Raw genomic sequence first — 18,073 nt, 5'->3', positions numbered from 1 at the left:
TTTTTTAAAGCATTTGTATGATAGTTTTGTAAGATTTATGAAAGAATATATTAGATCAATTTTTTAGGCTAGGTATCAACCAAAGATCATTTAATTAATGATCTCCCCTGAATTAAATTAAATTTCAAGATGTGAAACTGTTTCTGTTGTCTTCCAATTTGGGATGTATCCAGAGTTTGTTTTTATATGCTTTAATAAAGCATGTGTATCTATCAGGGAATCTGTTCTGTTGGTAAGTATAGATATTTTCATTCTGATTATTTATTTTCACTTCAGAGTATCAAGACAATGCAAGACTATAAAACTTACCAGTGACACTCCTCTCTACTCTCTTCCTTGATCATCACAGACTCCCCAAGCTGTAAGGAACTTTACAGATCATTCCCTTCATTTCACAAATGAAGAAATTAATATCAAGCAAAGTCAAAAAGGCAAAAAAAGAAAGAAATTAATACTTAGAGAAAACGATGGACTTTCCCCTTCCCAAGTTTATATAGCAGGTTAATAAAAGAACTATAACTAAAACCCAAATCTCTTGCAGTCTGTTACATTATGTCTTCTATGCTGGCAGAATATTAAGTGTATCTGTTTCTTTTATTTTTCTGTTTCTACATTTGGAGCCCCAATTCTCCTTCGGTGAACTGCTGAAAGCAAGTGTAAAATAGAGTTTATTCCCTAGACTAAAAGAGAGATCCCAGTCTATGTTTTCAAGATCTGGCCTGTTAACACAGAAATGTATTTTTATTACATTCAAAAAAAAAGAAAACAGTAATTGTAAGACCCCTTTATTCCCCTAATTCAGTACCCTCCTCCTGACCCCCTGCACACACACATTCTTTCCTGGTAAAAAGATGGGAGTAAGTGGGTCACCGATTGAGATAATTGTCCAGATACTTAAAATATATTTTAGACGATAGATTCAAAAGTGTGTGTGTGTACTTTTGAGAGATTTATGTCATATGACTTAGAAGAATTTCAATGTTAGTTTCTTTTTAATTTCTTTCCTCTTGTGATAAACATTAGCATTCAAAAGGGACGAAAAGCATATTCTACTAGAATGTTTGCTTCCATTATTTTATGCAAAAAAAAATCTTAGCCTTACATGATCTTATTAAGCATATGGAAATATTATGTCAGACTACTTTTTTACTGTAAATAAAATAATTTCTCAATATAAACATGTGTTCTTTTAATGATCATCAAACTCATTCCAAGGATACATTTCAATTTGTAACCATGTGCATTTTATTTTTAGAGAGCTTTTAACTCTGAATCACTAAATTTCTAATGCATTAAATGACAAATCAATGGTTCCTATTTTAAAGACTTGAATAAAAGATAGTATGATTAAAAAGTGAAGACTTGGCTTACACTTGTAATCCCAGCACTTTTGGAGGCTGAAGCAGGAGGATCACTTGAGTCCAGAAGTTTGAGACCAGCCTGGGCAACACAGCAAGACCCTGCTTCTACTACTTCTACTAAAAATTAAAAATAAAAAAATTAGCCAGGCATAGTTTTGCATGCCTGTAGTTCCTGCTAATCAGGAGGACGAGGTGGGAGGATCATGAGTCCAGAAGTTCAAGGATGCAGTGAGCTGTGATTGCACTACTGCCCTCCAGCCTGGGTGACAGAGTGAGACCCTGTCTCAAAGAAAAAAAAATGAAGACTTAAAAAAAATTATCTGCTGTTTTATACTTTAGTATTGCCATGTTGGTTTTGGCAAATCACCTTATCTGAAAGTCATTTTAAATAAAAGGGAATCTAAATACAGAATGATTGCATTAGAAATCAGTATATAGCTCCCTTGGTGGGTTAGTGCTGAAAGTGGCCCCACAGGTGCTTCTGGATTCCAGTAATGCTCTACCTCTTTGGGTACTGGTTACACATGCGTGCAGAGCTGACGTATTTATCTGGACATTTTAGTATGTACTTTATGTTTTAATTCAAAGTAAAAAAATTAAGATGCCCAAATAAAGCCTATGAAACTTGCCGTATACAACATACAAAGTGAGACTAGTAGTATCGTGTACTCTTTATTATTTGATTCCAAATTTAAAAGAATAGGCTGGGCGCGGTGGCTCATGCCTGTAATCCCAGCACTTTGGGAGGCCAAGGCAGGCAGATCACCTGAGGTCGAGACCAGCCTGACCAACATGGAGAAACCCCACCTCTACTAAAAATACAAAATTAGCCAGGCGTGGTGGTGCATGCCTGTAATCCCAGTTACTCAGGAAGGCTAAAACAAAAGAATTGCTTGAACCCAGGAGGCGGAGGTTGCGGTGAGCCTATATCGCACAATTGCACTACAGCCTGGGCAACAAGAGTGAAACTCCGTCTCAAAAAAAAGAATAGACTGAAAAAATTGATAGATTGCTCCAATTTTTAGAAAAAGTTTTCCTATACTCTACCAGAAACGTAGATGTTAAATTACTACAATTCAAAGGAGTATGTATGTAAATCAATTCTATTTGTCATTAAGGTAAAAACAGGACCTTGCCTTACCTTCTGAGTTTCTGAAATGTGGGATCTTTTTTGTCTTAAAGTATATTTTAAACATGATTTTATACACTGTCTTTTAATGAAATGAAGTATAACTCACTTCTAAGTAAAGCGTTCTTCAAATTTATTTGTATGGTTGGTAATAGATGGCTTGTTATTTTTTTTTCTGTGACTTGGATACAATAAGAAATATTTACTTTGCAAATCATCCTTAACAGGTTGCCTCTGCCAGAACAGACGTTCATGGGCTACTGGACAATTGGTCAGGCAAGAAGTGGGATGCAAAAACTCTTGTGTCCAGTGGAAACTCATCATATAGACATAAAGGTTAATATCATCATTATTTTCTCTTAAAATATTGAACCTTATAAATTTTGCTGTATCTTCCCTGGAGATAATCCAAACAATCTCAGAAATGGTTTGTTCTGATGTTATTTTAGCTTCTGCTCTAACTTTCTGATCAGGCTGGCCTCTCAGTAGACAATTCCTAAAGGCTAGATAGAATTTCTAAAGAGCTAATTGGATGATGAGAGTCAGGTATGTTACATATTTTCCTAGGAAAGTTGCTCTGTGATATTTGTCTTATGCTAATAGGATTAAAACTTTGTGCTTTTTGATTTTTGGCCTCTTTAGCCATACATTGTTGCCAGGTTCAGGCTTCATATGAAAGGAAAAGAAAGAACTATCAGTCACTAGTTGCAATAGCAGTCCCTCTAGGTATTTCAAGCAGAAAGGAATTTACTGTGAGAAATTAGATGCTTGTAAAATCATTAGAAAGGGCAGCAGGAACAGAAGTTGAGGGGCAACACTGGACTTGTAATTTCAAGATCAGTATTTCTGCTTCTGCTGCCATTGCTGCTGCTGAGGGCAGCACAGTAGAGCAGCGTCAGCAAACATTTTCTCTAAAGGACCACAGAGTCAATATTTTTTAGGCTTTGTAACCATACAGATTCTGTTGCAACCACTCAACTCTGCCATATAGTGCAAAAGCAGCCTTGGCAATACGTAAACAAGTGGAAGTGGCTGTGTTTCACCAGAATTTTATTTACAAAAAAAACAGGCTATGGGTCAGACCTGGCCTGCAGGCCCTAGTTTGTCAACCCTTACAGTAAGACAAAGTGAAACACACCCAGACATGTGCTAATCTGACTGTTCATTTTTGTCAGAGCCTGCTTGTCTGCTATTACTGCAGGAAGATGGCCACTACCTCTTTTCTGCCTTCCAGATCTCATTCAAGTGCATTTAATTGGCAAAACCTAAATCATTTCCAGAACGCTTTCTGTTTATTATTATTATTATTGAGACGGAGTCTTGTTCTGTCACCCAGGCTGGAGTGCAGTGGCGCGATCTCAGCTCACTGCAAGCTCCGCCTCCCGGATTCACGCCATTCTCCTGCCTCAGCCACCGAGTAGCTGGGACTACAGGCGCCCTCCACCACGCCCAGCTAATGTTTTGTATTTTTAGTAGAGAGGGGGTTTCACTGTGTTAGCCAGAGTGGTCTCGATCTCCTGACCTCGTGATCCACCCGCCTCAGCCTCCCAAAGTGCTGGGATTACAGGGGTGAGCCACTGTGCCTGGCTACCAGGATCCTTTCTAAAGGGAGTATGAGAAATGCAGTTTCTTACTCCCCTAGCCCCTGAGATATAGACTACATAGAAGAGGGGTGGTGGGCAGGGGACATGGATGCCAATATCTAGTCCACACATTTTTGATTAAGGACTGTAGGGCATGCAAATCACTGGAATTTTGCTTACATCTCTAGTGTTCTTTCAAGAAGTCACATCTAAGTACCCAGAACTAATATTCTTAACATTATTAAATTAGGTACTCTGCTTATATTTATATTGAATAATTATCACCATGCGTGAAATACTCTTTCATAAGTAACACTAGTGATTATCAGTAAGTTTGGTTTTTTAAAAAATTTCAAATGCCACATGTTTTGCATTTAATTTAAAATACCCAGGTTTAACCATTACATTTCTGTGTAATGACATAAAAATCCTTCTTCACAATGGAAATGTATCAGGCTCTGGCTCATTCATTTGCAAATTATTCTCCTGGTTTGGACAGCTCTGGGTCCTGAGACTTGGAGTTCAAAACTGGCTCTCGCCTTAGGAAGGAATGAAGAAATGGAAATGCTATGGGATTTTACATCTGGTGTATTTCGTGAGTAAAAAGAAAAAGTGAGAAATTAAATAAGATAGCATATGTGAAAGCATTTATAAATGCAAATGTATTATTATTGTTATGAGTACTAAGCCTATCAATAAATTGAAGAAAGAGCAGGATATTAAATACTTGAATTTAAAGTTTATATTTTGGAAGAACTTTAGCTTTTCTACATTTTGGTGACAACCAAAATGTCTTCACTGAGATAACTGCTTTATTGTAGGGTCCAGCACTTATAAATATACAGGAGTATCCAATAGAAAGACATGAAGAAAGATCCCTAAACTTTACTGAAGAATGTGCCTCCTGGAGAATACCGCTGAATGAAGTTAATATAATCTGTGACATTGCTACATCACATGGTATGTCCGCTTATTCTTTTGATCTTTCTTTACTGCATATGTTTTTTTAAAAGAGGGATTAAAATAATCTCTAGACATCAAAAAGTTTATGATAGACTTGGTGTCTGTCATTCTTGGATTGGATAGCAATTATATGTAATTTAGAACTAATTTCCTCTAACAACCTAACAAAATGCTATTGTGGAATCCACATAAGCACTGCTGAGTTTGTATGCATATGTCTGTTTCTCATTACAATTGTAGCACAAAGTTAAACACACCCAGGCATGTGCTAAAAATAGAAGGGAAAAATAAAAAGGAAAAACATTGGGTTTTTTGGCTCAGATTCCAGTTTGGTGATTACATGAACCATGAAAGTAGGGCTGGAGTGATTTGCAGTCATTAAACTTCTAATTGTAAAGGATGGCAAATAAAGAATGTGAATTTTTGGCATCCACACTTCTGGACTGTTGCCATTACCTACTGATTCATGCAGTGGGCCCTGGGTACATTTTGGCAGAAGTTCCTCAACTGCTGTCAGTTACTAAGGTGATATAAACAGAAGTGGTGGCTGGGGGAAGGGAGAGAGTCTCTAACTTGACTAAGATGAGAATTGTTGAGGCAAAAATTGGTATCTTGTTTTTTTGCCTATAAGTTCTATTGATATAGTTTATTCTACAAATCTGCCATTTTAAATAAAAATATGTGCTTTTAAAAATATACAGTTTTTAAAAATTGGTAAAAGATAAATGTCAATCTTGTATCTGTATGTTTAAGACAAAGACTGAACTGCATTTAATGCCTGCAAAAAGAGAAAATAGTTAATGAGTTTATTAAGGACATTTCTGTTAACACTTTTACTATATTCCCAGTGCCCTATATTACGCAGGAAGATGCTCAATAAATGTTGACTAGAACTTATTTGTGTTGATAATGGAAGCATTATAAAAGATCCATAAATTATAAATTCTGTGGTTCTGATAATTGACACTGTAACATCTACAGTTTGCATCGTCTACTAAAAAAGTGTGTCTTTTTCAGTCCTTCTGTTGACTTGTGTTTCTTATCAGTTAGCTTATTTATTTAAATTTACTGTATCTTTATATATATGTGTGATATGTATAATATGTCATTATATATAATATATAGATATGGTACACATGCACGCACACAGACACACACATGTGTTCCCGATTTTTCAGGGTAGTCCCAATTTTTTTTTTTTTTTTTTTTTGAGACAGAGTCTGGCTCTGTAGCCCAGGATGGAGTGCAGTGGCACAATCTCGGCTCACTGCAAGCTCCACCTCCCAGGTTCACGCCATTCTCCTGCCTCAACCTCCTGAATAGCTGGGACTGCAAGTGCCCGCCACCACACCCGGCTAATTTTTGTGTATTTTTAGTAGAGACGGGGTTTCACTGTGTTAGCCAGGATGGTCTCGATCTCCTGACCTCATGATCCACCCACCTCGGCCTCCCAAAGTGCTGGGATTACAGGCGTGATGTAGTCCCAAATTTAAATGACGTATCTTATTGTCGTATCTCATGTCTTAATTTGGGGTTTGGAAAATATGACCACTGTAAAATAGATACCTGGGTGATAGGTGATGCTGATACCATTTATTATGCAAAAGTAGCTTAATCCCTTGCTTCAACGGTTCCCACATAAGAGATTATGAGAAACTTAGTCCAGAGCCTGGCTCCTCAAAAGGGGGGACCTCAAACCAGCAGCATTAGCCTCTCCTGGAAATTTGTTGGAAAGGCAGAATCTGAAACCACGCCCCAAACCTCCTGAAGTCTGCAGTTTTATTAGATCCCCAGGTGATTCATAGGCACTTGAAACTTTGAAGAAGCACTGACTTCTTCAAATGGAAGGAAATGGACTTAGGTACCCAGATTGAAAAGACAGAGATTTTATAGTAAGAAATACTCAAACATGAGCAAAAGTTTGGAAAATAAGATCCATAGAGCTAAGATTTTTTAAATGGAATTACTTATTTACAGCTAGAAAATCTTAAAGAGCTAGTAACTGTCTGGAAAATGCAAGATTAGCAGATAGAAGATGTTGACCAACTGGTGTCCATCTGAACCAACAAGAGAACAGACCTTCACTGTAGCACTAAGCACATTACTGTCATACAAGGAAGAATTTCCTGACATTGAGGATTGTTTAATATTTAATGGTTTTATCACAAGATATTATGACATTCTTTGGGGAACAAATAGATAATCAATTTTTTTCAGATAGATAGTTGTGACCCTATCTACACTTAGGGTCAAAACTAAGTTGCTTGTCATGGTCTTTTCAGCCTAATCAAGCCATGATACAAATCATCTGCTGAGTTCCAACTCCATGTTCCAGCTGTGTATTCATGATTCAGTTTTCACTAGCCCTCTTGGCCAATTAGAAAATTGGTTGCCAGCCACAAAATTAACACCTTTTTGTCATTTCAGAAAATGAGCAAAATACTCTCTATATCGTTACATGCAATCCTGCTTCCCTGTACTTTATGAATATGACTGGGGAAAGTGGCTTCTTTGTGGACTTTTTTGATATCTTCACAAGAACAGCCAATGGCATTTGGCACCCTTTTATGACAGTGGCACCGCTGGGAAGTCCTCTCAAAGGTCAAGTGGTTCTCCATGAGCAGCAGGTAATGCACACCAGGCTACAATGATGTGAAGAATGACTTACATGAAAGGCAAGGGTGATTAGAAACCTATAACTGAAAAGATGTGCTTTCATGGTGATCAAGGAGAGGAGCTGGAGGGGATGGGTCAGGAGTTGCATTTTATCAGTACCACAAAGGCAGGCTAATGTCTTGCTTTCTCTAAAGACTTCAACATGACCTATAAATCTAGAAACAGGTAAGTCAGGGTTTTTCAACCTCGACACTATTGACATCTGAGGTCAGATGATTCTTTGTTATGAAGCTTCCACTCACTTTGGGGAGATAGACCAGTAAACCAACAAATGAACATGCCAGTTTCAGGTAATGATAATTGTTACATATAGAAACAGAGTAATGTCCAAGGGAGTGATGGGGATGGGGTAGGAAGAATTGAGAAAGTGAATGGTATTAAAAAGAGTGCTGAGATATCACCTTTTAGGAGATGACATTTTATCTGAGACCTGAATGACGTTTTTTGGTAGAGACAGCCATGTAAATACACCAAATGGAATACAGGGAGATCCATCAGTATCTAATGATGCTCAAGTTCTGTCCATCATTACTATGGATTAGTGCACTAAGATTGTACTAGTGACAAGCACAGATGCCCGGAGTCAGGCTAAAAATCAAACAAAACATATAGATCAGAAGACAGATTTCAATTAGTGAGAATTCTAAAGGTCTAAGTTAATCTATACAATACCAGTAGAAAGGAGCCTAATGTTTTTGTATACCTATTATCAACTAGTATATACCAAGTACTACACTAAGCATATTATTCATTCAACAAATATATATCATGTGCCTCCTATTGAGGATACTGCAGTGACTAAAAATACCCAAAAACTCTTGTCCTCAAAAGCTTACATTCTGATGTAGGAAGATAGACAGTAAGCAAAATAAGTAATTGTGTCTTAAATTAGAAGGTGAGAAACAACAGGGAAGAAGATTGCAATTTAAAACAAGGCAGGCAGGGATTGCCTAATTGAAAGGGGGATATTTAAACAAAGATTTTAGAGAGGTGAAGAGGAGAACAGGTATCTGGAAGAAGAGAGTTCTAGACAAAAGGAATAGTAGGTTTAAAGGCCCAGAGGCTAGAAACATGCCTCTTCATCTTTAAAGAAGTGTAATGGGGAAGATTGAATAAGAGGGAAGTGCTGGGCGCGGTGGCTCACACCTGTAATCCCAGCACTTTGGGAGGCTGAGACAGGCAGATCACGAGGTCAGGAGATCGAGACTATCCTGGCTAATACGGTGAAACCCCGTCTCTCTACTAAAAATACAAAAAATTAGCCGGGTGTGGTGGCGGGCGCCTGTAGTCCCAGCTACTCAGGAGGCTGAGGCAGGAGAATGGCGTGAACCCGGGAGGTGGAGCTTGCAGTGAGCCGAGATTGCACCACCGCACTCTAGCCTGGGCAACAGAGCCAGACTGTCTCAAAAAAAAAAAAAAAAAAGGAAGCAGGAGGAGGTGAGATAAAGAGGTTACACTGTGGATTGGAGTAGGGGCAAAGTGAAGGGGGTGGTGAGAAGCAGGCTGTGTAGAGTAGGGGTTCCTAATGCCCAGGCCACAGACCAGTATTGGCTCCTGGCCTGTTAGGAACTGGGCCGCACAGCAGGAGGTAAGTGGTGGGCAAGGAAGCATTGCTGCCTGAGCTCCACCTCCTGTCAGATTAGCCACAGCATTGCATTTTCATAGGCCCGTGAGCCCTATTGTGAACTGCGCATGCAAGATATCTAGGTTGTGCGCTCCTTGAAGAACCTAATGCCTGATGATCTTAAATAGAACAATTTCATCCTGAAACCACCACACAGCCCCCACCCCACCTCTCCAGTCATGGGACAGTTTTCCACGAAACTGGTCCCTGGTGTGAAAAAGGTTGAGCACCACTGGTGTAGAGTCTTGTAGGCCGTTGAAGTTTCTGGATCCTGACTATGAGTAAAAGAGGAAGACAGGAGGAGGTTTTGAGCAGGGAGCTAGCATGATTAAAGGTTTTCTCTGGGTGCTCTGTGTGAATAGTCTGTAGGTGCTAAGGCACAATGAGGGAGACTAGTTAAGAGACATGGTGGTTTGGAGGAGGATGGGGCTCATAAGCAATGACAGATTCTAGAAATATTTTGAAGGTAGAACCAACAGGATTTCCTAACAATTCCAATATATGGGGTCAGAAAGAGAGTAAAGGACAACCGTAAGATTTAGGGACTGAGCAACTTGAAGTTGCCATTGACTAAGATGGGGAAGGAATCTGGGAGGGAAGCTCAGATGATATTAGATTCAGTTTGAGATGTCTATTAAATATCCACATAGATGATAAGACTGGAGTTCAATAGAGAGCTCCTACCAGGATATACCAGCTTGGGATTCATTAACAAATAAATGTTCTTTAAAGCCATGAGACTGAAAGAACTCACCAAGGGACTGAATGTAGAGAACAGAAGTTCAAACACTAAGACTTCGGGCAGTAAAATTTTAAGAAATCAGGAAGATGAGGAAGAATCAATGATGGAGTTTGAAAATGAGTGACCAGTAGAGTAGATGGATAAACTGAGGAGTGTGTTATCCAGGAATGCAAGTGATGAATGTCTCAAAGATAAGGATCAATTGTTAAATGCTGCCAACATAACATGTAAGAGATTGCTTACTTACTCATGTTATTCTTCCAACTGCCCAGTGAGGGTAGCTCTTAGCCACATTTACATATGAGAGGACTGAGGCTCAGACTTCAAATAACTTGTCTGGCAGGGAAATAGTAGAACTGAGATTCACAGCAGATTGGTTTGACCCTACCAGAATTAAACATCACCTACTCTCTCCCTCACTACAGATTTGGGGAAAAAGATTAGTTTGAAAACTTAACAAGTACTCATAATAGGAAAATATTTTTTAAATGCAGTGTTGTTACTTATGAATATTTAAAGAGCAGAGTGCTACCAAGAAATAATACTTTCACTAATCAAGAGAAAAGTATTGCATAATGTCAGTAGTTCATTGAGGAAATAAGTCAACGTTAACTTTAGTCTGTGCCTCCAGAAATTATCATAAATTCTGAGTTATAAGTGTTTTTCTGATTTTGTTTTTACTTTTTTATTTTTACTTTTACTTTCTCCTAGGAGCAGAATTTATAAATATCCAGATATTGTTTATAAAAGTTTATGTCCTGAAAATTGGAATGAGGGTTTTACTTTATAGATTTTCAACAAAGTATCGATGCCATTGAATTTAACTCTGTAGCCAAAACAATCTGTCATAAAAGGTACATGATATCTTGGTGGTTTGTAATTTAGTAAGTCAGTCAAATTTGGATGAGACTACATTTGGAATATTTATTTAAACAGTCCTGCCACATTTTCAACTGTCAAATTCACTGTCAAATTTACATACACAAATTCTTTAATAAAAGTGCCAGATTTGTAGGTTCTCAGCAAGAGTTTTATTTTCTCAAAAGATCCAATTATTTGGTAACATTGCTAATTAATACTCTGTTTAATTTCAATTACTTTCATGGAAGAAAATCTGATTTTCATGGTGAAGCTGTGCTTGACTTCCATAGCCATCACCTTGCCTCCTTATATGCTGCCTTGCTTATCCCTTTGGCCACAGTTTCAAGTTTTCCAGAAAACTGCTTCGGAACCCTGAGCAGACCTGCACACCGTGTCTGTATACTTCCTCTCTACCTGTCCTCTAAACTGCCTTCTCTTTTCCCAGAGAGGGTATCTTAACTATTTTATAATATACCCCTGTCAAGATGTCAGACCTGTACAATTCCATGTGAACAGCACAGAGCTGTGAAATTTAACAACTGATAAATAATTCTAGTGGAATGAGAAATAAGTAGACTGCCATCAATTCCTTGTTCTTCATTCTACCCTAACTAAAAATGAAGCAAAAATATTGTAGAAAAGTACTTCCATGAATTTGGCTATTCCTTGTCTTTTTAACATAAATCTTTGCTACAGATGCATGTCCCTGGTTAGTTTAAGAAGTTGTTCAAAAATTCCTTGCTAAAATAAAATCTTAAGTAAGAAAAGGGAAACTTTGTCATGCCTAAAAATAAAGACCCTCCCCTTCCCCCACTCCCCATGAGATTATTTATTACATCTGTACAAAGTTTAGAATTTCAGATTTAGGGACATTGAGGTCATCCAGAGGTTACTTTTCTCCCAGTCAAATACAAACATAATAAAATTGCTCACTTGCGTCTCCTCCCTGCCCCCCTTAAAGGAGTGCCAAAGCCACAGTTACATGTACTCATGTATGACGCAAAATTCTATTTTTAAACCCAGACAGAATCTATCATTAGTCATTTACAGAAGGAAACCATTAACATCTAAAAGGATGGAGCAACAGAACTCCTTCATGTTGCCAATTGCTTATAAACTAATTCTAAATACAGCAGTGGCTGGAAATATATGTTTTCTGTCACTTAGAAAGACATAGTTTTTCAGTTCACTTATGCCATGTTATGAATATGTAAGTATTAGACCCTAAAAAGGTAGAAAAATGGAAGACGATACTAACTTATTTTTATACTTGATCATATTTGTTTAATCAACTGCTTACTCTTATGCTTACTCATTTTTAGGCATGAAACATTTTTAGGACTTCCTTTTGCTTACAAAGGCTAATATTATCCCAAATTGCTTAAGTACTAAGAATTCATTTTAATGTTGTACATATTTATTATACAATAAAGATTTTTTCCATCAAAAAATACTTATTCAAAAAATATTTAATCTAGAATGGAGATTGTAAATTTTTAACTTAATTTTATTTTTTTCTTAAGAAAACCTCTAAGGTATCATTACCATTTTCAAAACTGTCAAATAGTGGTGAATGATACTTGTTATATGTTAATTTTTAAAAGAATATTTCTAACACACATTCTTAATGGAGAATTATATCTTATACAGAATGATGCATTCTAAGGGTGATGTTTATGAAAGAAATTAAAGCTTTGTTAACATGATCAGTAAAATTTTTTAATACATCTAAAAATCAGAGTATATGGTGTGAAGTGAGCTATATGGTGTGAAGTGAGTTATATGGTGCAAATACTATTTTAATTCTTGAGCACTTCCATAAAATTAGCTTGTAAAATAAAATTAAAACCACACTGAGATGCTAGATTTGCAGATGAATCATTCATTTTTTAACATTTCTTCTTATTTCTCTGACTAAATTATATGACAGAAGGCAAGGTCATGATTAATTCATCTTGTATTCTTTATATATTAAATATAAGCTCCTCAATAAATATTATGGAATAAATGAACAAACACTTCACAATTTATTGTTTTCTATATTTTTCAAGGTTTGTATTAATTATTCGTGTGCTTTATGACTTTATCTTCTCCAAAAGAAATTCTTCTTGAAATGAAAAGTTCACAAGAGTTAGGATAACTGGAGGAGCCCCAAATATAAAATAAAATAAAACAAAGAGAGAAAAGACACCTGCATAACAATGAGGTCTGACAAATAACTTGCAGGTACCTTTTTGCAAACCTGTTAGTCTAATCTTCAAACCTCTTTATATTTTAACTGAAAAACCAACTTCTTTGCATCCCTTTAAAATATTCAATTTTTTTCTGGCTTTCTCAATGTTAAGTTTTTATTTCATGTATTTCAGTTCATATATTTCAACACATAAGGTTTATTTATTTTCTTAAAAAATATATCCTAATTACTGAAAGATTACATCATTGCATAGCTATAATTAATAATGCTGCAGAAATCTGTTGTTTGTACTTTATTATAGCACCAGTTATAAAGGTCCTTCAAGCTTGGTGAATTTCTAAATGAAGGAACACTCATTACTAGCTAGTTTCTTGGAGTCCTGCATATTTTTTGCCAACTCATCTTTATATCTATTTTATACCTATTTTCTAAATTGAACCTGGATTTGTGAAAAAGATAAGTAAGATTTAATTATGCACAATATAAGAGAGCTTTCAACAGAGCATTCTCTAAGTATAATTTTGGTACAGGTAGATGAACTTCTTAAAATCATCAATCTTTGTAGTTTCCTTATTACTAGATAATCAAACAGAATCATGGTTCAACTAGCTTATATTTAAAAGGGAATGGTTGTTACATAAAAATATTTAAAGAGAATACCTTCTGCATCGCATATTTAGAAATGTCTTCATAAAACCACCAACAATTTTAAATTCCTCATTAAGAAAAATCATTTAATGTCTTTGTGATATTTCTTAAGTATTACAATATTGTCTTTGTTTTGATTTATCCCTATAACCTTCATTGTCAGGTTGCCAAGAGGTTGCCGCTTTAAAAAATTAAAAAAACAAAAAACAAAAAACAAATCTTGAGCTTTTCACTGTTTTTATCATTTGCAGAGTGATGTTATCCTGTTGTTAGATACCACTGGCCGGGCCCTTCGTCGCCTCATCCTCCCTTCAGAGAAACTTACATCTAAGAAACCTTTCTGGTGGAACAAAGAAGAAGCTGTAAGAAACACCACATTTGTCCAGCAAATTGCCAAGGATTCCTATAGCTTTCTAACCAGAAAGATGCATGCATACCCATCCCTTTAAGTGCCTTTGGTTTGTTGTAATGCACAAGAGAATTTCCTGTTACGCACATATAGATTTTAACATGATATATATAACCATAGATATGTGTATAATTAAATATCAATAACTTCTTTTTATGACATTATACTTGCATGAAGATTTGCCAGGACTGGACTAACAAGAGAAAATTAATAAGTATTTGGATATGGTATTTTTAACAAATTTCTGATCATGAAGTCAATTTAACCTGTTTTCCAGTTACGTAGTTATGTTTTGGATTTATATGATAAAACTGTGAGTATGCTACCTAATTTCCTCTACTAGACAAATACGTGTTTTAGTTTATTAACTAAATTAAACTAGTAAGTAAATAGTTTAGGCCAACACAAGAGAATTTATTCTGCCATTCAGAAAAAAATAATGGTTTTAAAATAAGGTTTACCCTCTGTCCTGCAAGTCAACATACTTAGGTCTTAAAAGACTATGAAAAAAGTTATTTTTTAAAATGTCATAAATGTTTCCTAATATAAGAAACAAAGTGTTTCCCATGTGTTTATTTTATGGTGTAAATTCCATGGTTAATCATCAGATAGCCTGTTATTTCTTAACAATGTTTGGTATTGTTTTTAAAAATTTATTCTGAAGAGGTTTTAGTATATAGTTCACAGTAAATTTTGATATATAGTTTAATCCATTTTACCATAAGAGTCTTAGAGTAGATAAATAGATAGCTTGTTTGAGAATTACATGTTTTACAAGTTGAAGAACTTTATTTTATTTAAGGGGAAGTGGCTAAAGAGAGACATGACTGTATCTGACACATTTAATGTGAATATCTTGTTTTGTTTTGTGTTTAGGAAACTTATAAAATGTGTAAAGAATTTTCACACAAAAACTGGCTGGTATTCTACAAAGAAAAAGGGTGAGCTCTTTATTATAGAAGATTTAAACTGAAGTTCTTATTTGGCCCATTCTATTTCCTGTTTTGATTATACTTGTTTACTATAAAGTGAATGTAACCAAATTATGAATGTTTTAATATAAAAGTAACTTTGCCCACATTGCAGAATACTGAGAAACAGACATAAGAAAAGCTAATGCTCACAATTCCATGACATAGCCACTACTAACATGGCAATGGTCACTGCTTTCCATTATTTTTACTTATACACACCCTGACATAGTTTAGAATTTTGCATATCTGTTTTTCTCAATTAACATTTTTCTACATCATTACTCAGTCTTAAAAACATTCTATTTACGGGTTGCATAATGTATCATGAAATGATTATGCCAGATTACTCAACCATTATCCTCACCATTTCCTTTCAGATACAGTTTTCTTCTCCTTTTCCAGGAACAGCCTGACTGTGCTGGATGTTCTAGAAGGGCGAACTCACACCATCTCACTTCCCATCAATCTCAAGACAGTTTTCCTTGTAGCAGAGGACAAATGGCTTCTGGTGGAGAGCAAAACAAATCAGTGAGTGGCTTTATATAGTGTATCATGGAGTATGTTGTAGCTCAATCTTATTTATCAATTATCCATCATCTTTACTGTTCTGTCTTTCCCGTGTCTATCTTTTAGCAATTTCTGTGTTTGGCAGCATCTCTATATATGAGACTTATAAGAAGTGAGGAGGGGAGAAAAAATAAATGTCACTTCTCAAAACGGCATTGAAATTAACAGTTAAAAAATCATGACTTTTTCATATGATCCATAGTTATTTGGACTTTTTCCTATTTGTACATTGAGAATTCACTGTATTCTTGCCAAACTGGAGATACTTCAAAGTAGATTTTCCCTTCAAAGAGCCACAGTCTCCATCCTTAGAGCTGTTGCCTTTTTGTAAATTCACAGAGTTCACACCTTAGAAGTTTCTTTCTCTTTTTATCTTGTGTATTCTGGTTTGGATGTGGTTATGTTTATGTTTTTGTTGTCTGACCCATCGGACTGTGCAGTTCTTGATGAAAGACAGTGTCAACTTTGAGCACCTTCCCTCATGCACAACTCCACTAGCTAAGTGCAGACTCTTTCTGCCCCTCTGCTGACAAGCAGAAGTAGCTCATTGCAGAGGATTTCTGCCTATATATACATCCATATTTTAGAAATGTTAAAAATAAGTAGATCAAGGAGATTTCAGTTGTGAGGGCATCTGTCTCTTAGCTGATCACAAATCAGAAGTCATGCTCCCCCTTCCTAGCTGATCCAAGAGTTTTATCAAGAGAAGGCTACATGATAATAAGAGTGTACCCCATTCGAGTTGCTTTCCTCCCCCCCACCACAACCCTTTCTCTTATAGGAAGCACTGGATTTTTGCTTCACATTCATTACTGTATTGCTGTTGTGCACTGCTCTTTAACACAGTGTTGAGAAGTTATTTGTTAATTCATGATGAAACTCTAAAACCTCAAATTATACTGGAACTATAAAGAAGAGGCCGAAGAGAATCTAATTTTTCTTAGTCTGGCCTTATGACTATTAGAAAAAGAAAAATTTCACGTAAGCTAGATGTTTTGTTTGTTTGCAGGAAATATCTTTTAACTAAGCCTGCACACATCGAGTCTGAGGGTAGTGGGGTTTGCCAGTTGTATGTGCTGAACGAGGAGCCGCCCAGCACGGGGTTTGGAGTTACGCAAGGTAAATACTATGTCATCTGTGTTTATGACTGTGTGAGTGCATGCTTGTACACATACTGAGCTCTAGAATCATTTAAGAACAAAACACCAGCCTATGTTAAGTTTACACCAAAAGAAAAAACTTCGTCACTACACCAGAAATAGTAAATAAGAATCTACTATCTCAAATTGTCATAAGGAAGTTCACTGTTGTAAGCTCTGTCCTTGAATTTTTTTAACTGAGAAATCAGTATTTTTATTTTTTTACATTTAGATTGCAAGTCTAATTTAGGATAACATCTTTTTTTCTACAGACTATTGGGATTTCTACTTAATTTATCACAGTTTTGGAGGATGAATAGTACTTATGAAAAAAATCTAAAACACCATTGCCAACACTTGGTTGGGTCAGTTTTCACATCTTTTCTACAGGGAACTGTTAATTATAGTATTTATTCCTAATAAAATTTTGAATTCTATAAATACTTGAAATCACTTTGGGAAGATGTCTTGGTTATAAAAACAGCATTTTTTTCAAACAAAAGCCCATGAATGTAATTTAAAGTGTTTCCTCTTTTTTAACTTGTTCTTTTCCATTTGACTTGTCAAGAATAAAATCTTGCAAAAAATTAATTCCTGGAGCATTTCCGGAGCATATGGTGTCTAATGTTTGTCTGATGCTTTTCAGAAACAGAGTTCAGCATACCTCATAAAATTTCCAGTGATCAACTATCATCTGAACATCTAAGTTCAGCTGTGGAACAAAAGATTGCCTCTCCCAACAGAATTCTCTCAGATGAGAACAATTATGCTACAATAGTTGTTGGTTTTCCAGATCTCATGGTAAGCACCCATTTTTTAAATTATTGGATAAATATTTCTTTCCCTCAATTTGACCTATAATCTGTAAGCCTATTTGAGGGGTAATTAAAAACATGATTTCCTGGTAAACATGTTGGATCAAGTCTGCCTTCCAAATCAGTCAGTAGAAAATATGTTGTACCTACATAGTTTCATTACACTTTAAAATTAACATTGAAAGTGTAATGCGATGATAGAATTTAGTAGGGGGAAACGAGTATTCTCCATATGTGGGAGTTCATGTAATACAGTTTAAATGCTTCACCTTCCAATGGTAATTTTCTATCATGTCTTCTAGAATTTTTTAAAGTTAATTATTTTTCCATCTACACATTCTGTTTATTTATTTATTTATTAACTTTTATTTTAGGTTCAAGTGTACGT

General features: G+C 35.9%; 1 protein-coding gene across 1 annotated transcript in view; it reads left to right on the top strand.

Annotated features, from left to right (window-relative positions):
• The window catches only part of VWA8 (von Willebrand factor A domain containing 8), a 389,692-nt gene that overhangs the window by 253,322 nt on the left and 118,297 nt on the right, over nucleotides 1–18,073 (top strand). The window contains exons 27-34 of the mRNA XM_025364717.1: nucleotides 2,718–2,826; nucleotides 4,895–5,033; nucleotides 7,464–7,663; nucleotides 14,033–14,143; nucleotides 15,067–15,131; nucleotides 15,567–15,692; nucleotides 16,741–16,850; nucleotides 17,517–17,671. Coding sequence (XP_025220502.1) covers nucleotides 2,718–2,826; nucleotides 4,895–5,033; nucleotides 7,464–7,663; nucleotides 14,033–14,143; nucleotides 15,067–15,131; nucleotides 15,567–15,692; nucleotides 16,741–16,850; nucleotides 17,517–17,671 — 1,015 coding nt within the window. The remainder of the gene's footprint in view (nucleotides 1–2,717; nucleotides 2,827–4,894; nucleotides 5,034–7,463; nucleotides 7,664–14,032; nucleotides 14,144–15,066; nucleotides 15,132–15,566; nucleotides 15,693–16,740; nucleotides 16,851–17,516; nucleotides 17,672–18,073) is intronic.

This window comes from Theropithecus gelada, chromosome 17 (assembly GCF_003255815.1).
Source record: "Theropithecus gelada isolate Dixy chromosome 17, Tgel_1.0, whole genome shotgun sequence".
Lineage (NCBI taxonomy): Eukaryota > Metazoa > Chordata > Mammalia > Primates > Cercopithecidae > Theropithecus > Theropithecus gelada.
The sequence above is the reverse complement of the archived record's forward strand: the minus strand, read 5'-3'. Positions and strand labels throughout refer to the sequence as shown.